General features: G+C 39.8%; 1 protein-coding gene across 1 annotated transcript in view; it reads left to right on the top strand.

Moving 5' to 3' along the window:
* Positions 1–1389: 1389 nt before the first annotated feature.
* Positions 1390–6460, top strand: part of LOC113048640 (conserved oligomeric Golgi complex subunit 5-like) — a 14894-nt gene continuing 9823 nt past the window's right edge. Inside the window, exons 1-5 of the mRNA XM_026210503.1 lie at positions 1390–1394; positions 1511–1672; positions 2300–2399; positions 5542–5652; positions 6122–6184. Coding sequence (XP_026066288.1) covers positions 1390–1394; positions 1511–1672; positions 2300–2399; positions 5542–5652; positions 6122–6184 — 441 coding nt within the window. The remainder of the gene's footprint in view (positions 1395–1510; positions 1673–2299; positions 2400–5541; positions 5653–6121; positions 6185–6460) is intronic.

Here is a 6460-nt window from a genome sequence, read left to right as displayed (position 1 = left end):
TATATATATATATATATATATATATATATGTATATATATGTGTATATATATATATATATATGTATATATATGTGTATATATATATATATATTAGGGGTGTAACGGTTCACAAAATTCACGGTTCGGTTCGATACGATACACTGATGTCACGGTTCGGTTCGGTTCGGTTCGATACGTTTTAGATACAGCAAAATGTAAAAACATCTCAACTTTTCAGAATGCCGCAAGCGCACCGCGGGTCATGTGACAAGAACCAACCAATCAGCTTCATCCTTTCCCGTAACAAGGTTGAGAGCTCAGCCAAGATGAAGGATCAGCTGATCATAGTTGTATATGGATTGCAATTTTGAAATAAATTTAGTAGCAGAGCTACTGCAAGCGATTTTTAGAGCTGCAAATCCATTTATCCTTCGCTGAAATTTCCGCGTCTCATGGAGAGAGCACGTCATTGTTGCTTAGCAAAGACAGACGCCTCATGAGCGCTTCTGCCCGAGCGCTTCGGAAAGGAGGAGAAAGACGCGCTTAGCGTTTTCCATGAGTTTTTAGGCACGATATGTGAACGGCCCCTAAGGCGCTCGCTCACTCAGCACGCGCTGAAGGCTCGTTGCAAAATGTCGAATGCCTTTAACAGACCAGAAATATAAGATCCTAAAATAACCAACAGGTCTGGTGTTTGGGTTGGATTCCCTGTAAGCTATAGTTTCTAAATGCTGCAGGGATAGTTTGCTGCGTGCATGTTTCTCCTTTTTTTCGTCTTTTCCCAGATAGTACTGACGCATATATCCCAGATATTCCCGCTGGTGTTTTTTTTTTTTTTTTGTAATCCCGCTGGTGTACCCTGTCGTGTTGCAGATGCGACATACCGTTGTTTTTTTATCCACCACTCTCTTGCCATCACCATTATAGCTTAAAGGGAATCCAAAGTGCACCCAAACACCAGACCTGTTGGTTATTGGGGGATCTTCTCATTTCTAGTCTGTTAAACGCATTGGCTATTTTGCAACGAGCCTTCAGCGTGTACTGAGTGAGCGAGCGCCTGCTGAGTAGCCTAACATAAACATATAAGATGGTGTTTTTTCTTCTTCGGGAGTGTCAGGGGCGTTGCCTGTTACGTTGTTTGGGTTATTGGGCTACCTTGTTGAACGCATATCATTATATTTCTCTCTCTCTCTTTTTTTTTTTTTTTAATATAATTAATTACTCCATTATGTTCGGTATACATAATGCGTACCGCGTACCGAACCGAAAGCGTCGTACCGAACGGTTCAATACGAATACGCGTATCGTTACACCCCTAATATATATGTATATATATGTATGTATATTTGTATGTATATGTATATACACACACACACACACACACACACAGTATTATATTGACTCCATAACATGTCGTGTTTAAAAACATGTACTCAGATTACATAAACTGATGACAGTTTGTCTTAATACGTGTTTCACAATCAAGAAAAGGGTTTAACTCTTAATTTTTTAAATATTTTATTTGTTCCAGTCCAGAGAAGGACCTGAAGGACTCTCTTCAGCCATACGAAGCAGCTTACCTGTCCAAGTCTCTGTCCCGCCTCTTCGACCCCATCAATCTTGTGTTCCCTCAAGGGGGCCGAAACCCACCCTCCAATGATGAACTCGACAGCATCATAAAAACAATAGCCAGGTACACCTCCAATATGCATAATATATCATAACTCTGTCCCATCATCATTTCCCTACTGTGCCACTATGCTGTCTTCTCCTAGGTATATATGGCTTTCTTCTTATTATATTAAAAATTGTGTTTGATCTTTCAAGCTGTATCGTTGCAGTCAGCAGGTGTTGCATTGCTTCAGTCCAAAAGAAGTGAAATAAAAAGCGCCCTTCATTTACTTTTTATTTAAACATTTTTTATTTCACTTCTTTTGGACTGAAACAATGCAACACCTGCTACGATAGAGCTTGAAAGATCAAAGACTAATTTTAATACAATAAAAAAGAAATCATATACACCTAGGATGCCTTGGGGGTTAAACTGAGTTAAACACAGCCTAATTTTCATTTTTGGGTGAACTAAACCTTTAAGGTAGCATTGCATGTGTCCTTCATGAAGAAGGCAATCCCATAATGCAATGCAGACATTACAAGTCAAGAGAAATGTCATATAATAAATAGTTACAATTGATTAAAATGCCAAATAATGGACTGGAAAAAAATATAGTGATTAGTGTAAAAATAAGCAGACTGCTGACTGTTTTCACTGACTGTAATTTGTTAACAGTTGCTCCTTTATGTTGTTTTTGCACGTTAGTGAGCTGAATGTTGCATCAGTGGATTCCGGTCTGACGATCGCAGTAACCAAGAACGCCGCCAAGACTGTGCAGCTTTTCTGCGTCAAGTCAGAGCAGTTGGTAAGACGCACACAGAGATAATGAGCTGAGCGGGGGGCTGTCTGTTCTCATGCCCCTGAACCCGGCCGGGGAGGTGACACACACACACACGGTCCACAACTGAGCTCATTAAGAGAGCCAATGTAGGGAGGCACTCATCTCAACAAGACGGCAGGGTGGATCCCAGCCTCCCTCGTTAGAGGTGCTTGTTGATTTGGTCCATGAAAAGAAGCCACACAAATCAGGCAAAGGTGGGACTGAGAATGCAATGCTTGAAAAAATAAACACCAGTAGTTGGAGAACAAATCGGTTTGCAACACAATATTCATGCTATTGGTTTACTAAATGCACTTCTCTGCTTAGGAAGGAGTTGGATTATTTCAAGGTCTCTATCAAGTAATCCAGTTTTTCTGTCCTTTTTCCAGTAATCATTAACCCCTCAGAAATTAAAGTCTGTACATTATTTCTCTCTGAACATTATAGAGGTTCGGTGTCTCAAACACTGATTCGTGTTGTCCATCTGGTTTTATTTTCCCTCTTAGCTGTTTAAATCGACTCACCGCTGTAGCGAGATGACCCAACTTGTACATGTAGGTCTGTCTCCATTCAGTGTGAGCTGGAGGTGTGATTGATGCTGCCTGGCCAGGGAGGGTGTGATTGGATTAGTCTGGTGTCTGTCCTCCAAACACTGGCCTACTGACTTGATCTGTCTTATGTCAGCAAGCAGATGAACAACGAGGGTTTGGTTCTGCTCTTTCCTGCAGTACAGATGTGTGCGATGAGCCGTCTGAACCCTATGCACTCAATTAAAGGTCAGTTCAGGGCCAAACTTTAACCTGTCCTTGGACTGGAAGTGATATCATAGTAGTATATTGCATTAATCTTTCAAGCAGTCGGAAATACTGTATGTCCTCACAATAAAGGGAACGAGAAGTTCTCCCTGTCAAAACACAGATGGTTTCTTTTTGATTAAACCCAGCTTAACACAGGCAGCAAACAGACTGTTATAAATGAAGACAAAGTGAAGGACTGTATCTCTATTGACCTCTCATATCCTTCCTGCTGTGATTAATGGACTGGGACTTAAACCGATCCTTAGATTTACATGGAGTGCACTTGCAGGGAGATGGGTTTCTGAAACAGTGACAGCAATTTGATATCTGACTCCACTGATTGTCCAGGTAACCAAAACTAAGAAGATCCAAAAAGTTCATAAAGACATCATAAAATAAATCTAGATGAAAAGAGTGGTTTAACCCTTGTGTGTTGTTCAAATTCACTTGCCTTTAGTTATGTTCAGGATGAAAACATCCACTCAGTTAAACTGCTGTAAAAATGTATCGGATACATTATTTATTTTTTTTTATAAATCTAATGCATAAAAAATAAAAAGAAATAAAAAGATTTAACTCTTTAATTGCCAAGTTCATAAATGATGTCACTGATTTGGGGGAAAAAAGCAAACAAAACGACTTATTTTCAATATAAAAGTAATTGTGATTAGATTTTTTTTACCTTTTATCACAGTCGTGGGCATGTCAAATATTAGTAACAACGTTGGCTTTGATGCATTGTTCGGTTTTTTGCAGCATTAGATAAAAAAAAAATTTTCTCCCTTATTTATTGTTGGTGGCTGTTTTTGCCCCATTGACTTCCATTATAACAACATTTTTTGATTGCAAAGCAATGACACCATATAATCATGCATTCTTGATGGCTGGTGGTTTTCCCTTTTGGGAAGAGATCAAATTTGTCATTTTTACGGTTGATCACTAGGTGCGACCATTAACCCTTTAAACAGGCCTGTGTAAACAAAACAACAAAAAAAAGCTTTTTTTTTTTTTTAAACATTTGTTAGTTTTGATCAGGACTGAGGTTGATAAAAGGTAGATTTATTCAAAAAATATTTATCTGATACATTTTTACAGCAGTTTAATTTAGTGGATGTTGTCATCCATGAACATAACGAAAGAGTAGTGAATTTGCCCAGAGTGTATTGTTGAGTTTTTGAAAAATTTCTAAGCATTTTCCCAAAAATATGTGTCAAAATAAGATTTATCACCAAAAATCATTCCATTTGCTGAAACGCAGAGAAAGTTGTGGCCAAAATAAGACTCAACTTAACCCCCTAGTGGACGAAAATATCCCCAACAACGCATAAGGGTTAATACAAATCTTGTCATTTATGCCTTGAAGATTAACCACTTATGGATTTAGAACAACATAAGGGTAAGAAAATAATTATTTGTGAGTGATTTATCCCTTTAAACTAAAGTTCTAATAACTAATGGACATTCTCCCTAATGGATTTTTTTAGAATTTTTTTCTCCCCAAAAATAGGTCAGTGTTTGAGTTTTAAAGTAGCTTCCTGTAATCTGGTTTAGCTGCAGGGGGAATATTTGACAACGGTGCACTTCCATGAGGATTAGAGAGGTATAAGAATGTTTTCGGTCTTCAGGTTTACCGCAGACCTCGGCTCACACAGCAGTAAATCTCAGAAAGGTTTATTATCGTATTGGTTTGCAGATATAAACCGGAGGCTATGCTTTATTTAACATCAGGTGTGACGGAGAAACCCACTTCAGTTGTTCACTAGTGTTGCCGCACCTCACTCGGCATCTCCACACTGCCACGGGAAACGTTAATTTACCGTTCCTTGCCATTTTTATACTGTGCCATGATACCCCTGCTGCCACTATCCTATGTTTCCTCGCAGGCGATGTGTGATTTCTTTTTTTCTCTCCCCAGTTTCCACCTTTGATGAGAGGTGTGATGTCTTGGAGGTTGTGCTGCGTTTGCACGAGTTGGGTTTCGAGTTGTTTTGTCTGTAGCGGCTGTTTGTTTTTGTCAGGAGGCAGCAGTGCGGCACGAATGCGTGTTTGAGTGCTGTGGTCCGCTCGTGACTGAGACAACCTTTGGCTTGTTAGTTCCAGTGATGTGGCAAATCCTTCTTCTTTTCCGTCTCCCTGTTGCTCGCCCTCCATGTTTGATGCATGCTGACCGCTGAGCAAAGCGTTTCTGACCTCAGACGAACACCGGGGCATCTGGGGAAATTAGTGGGAGCCTGCGCTCGCCTCGCTTTTGATGTTGGCTCCTTGATTATTTACTCAAGTTGTGATGCTTAATATTGTTTAATCGTTTTTTTCTTCCTTCTTTCTCTCAGCTGTGTACACAAGGGGACGCCAGTCAGGTGATCGGACCCCTGACGGAGGGTCAGAGGCGAAATATTGCCGTGGTGAACTCTCTTTTCCGCCTGCAGCAATCTGTGGCTAAAGTAAGTACGCCAGCTCTCATTCGAGACACTGTAAGTTACTATATTTCACTCCACAGTGCAGGATTCTGTCATTTATTCCCCCTTGTGTAATTCCAAGCCCATATAACTCACTTTCTTCCAAGAAACATTAGTGTGTGTCATTTTTTTTTTAGTAGAAGTAGAGTGGTGATATTTCACAAGTGGCTTTTTTAGCACCAGCTGATGTAGTTCCCGAGCTGACCCATTAAAAAAAAAAAACATGCCAGCAGCTGCCAAAGCTTGTTCCTTGATTAATAAGGTAATAAAAAGAGATTTCCCCATGATTAAATATTTAACTGGAGGTGATCAAAGTTTCACTGATGAAAAGTGCCGGTACTTTGTTTCAGTAAGATTTCAGTAATTATTTTGGGCTTGCACTTTGAGTTCAGACAGGAATTACTGTTCAGGGGCTCTAAACGTTGAATGATTGCTGACTTTGTGCTGTTTTCAGGTTATATCTGGACTGGGTACCTTCCCTCCTGCAGCAGAGCAATCGATCACAGCATCTTTAGAGGTATATAACACAAAACAATCACTGCAAAGATCGTACGAGGGCTTCTTGACTGAAATAACAATATGCATTCTGCTAGAAACATCACGACTGGTCACTGGCGATGCATGTTAATTACAGTGTAAAAGAGACTTAATTGCATCACATTTATCACATTAGTGATATTTCATCCTTCTTTTGGTTTGAATATCAGCTCACAGCAGGTAAAGTCCTCTATTCACACCATCAGTTCATAGTGTTTTTTCAGCAACAAGTTCCCTGCACTATTAATGCAGATAG

This window comes from Carassius auratus, chromosome 29 (genome assembly GCF_003368295.1).
Source record: "Carassius auratus strain Wakin chromosome 29, ASM336829v1, whole genome shotgun sequence".
Lineage (NCBI taxonomy): Eukaryota > Metazoa > Chordata > Actinopteri > Cypriniformes > Cyprinidae > Carassius > Carassius auratus.
Note: the sequence above shows the minus strand (reverse complement) of the source record. Positions and strands in the feature narration are given on the sequence as shown.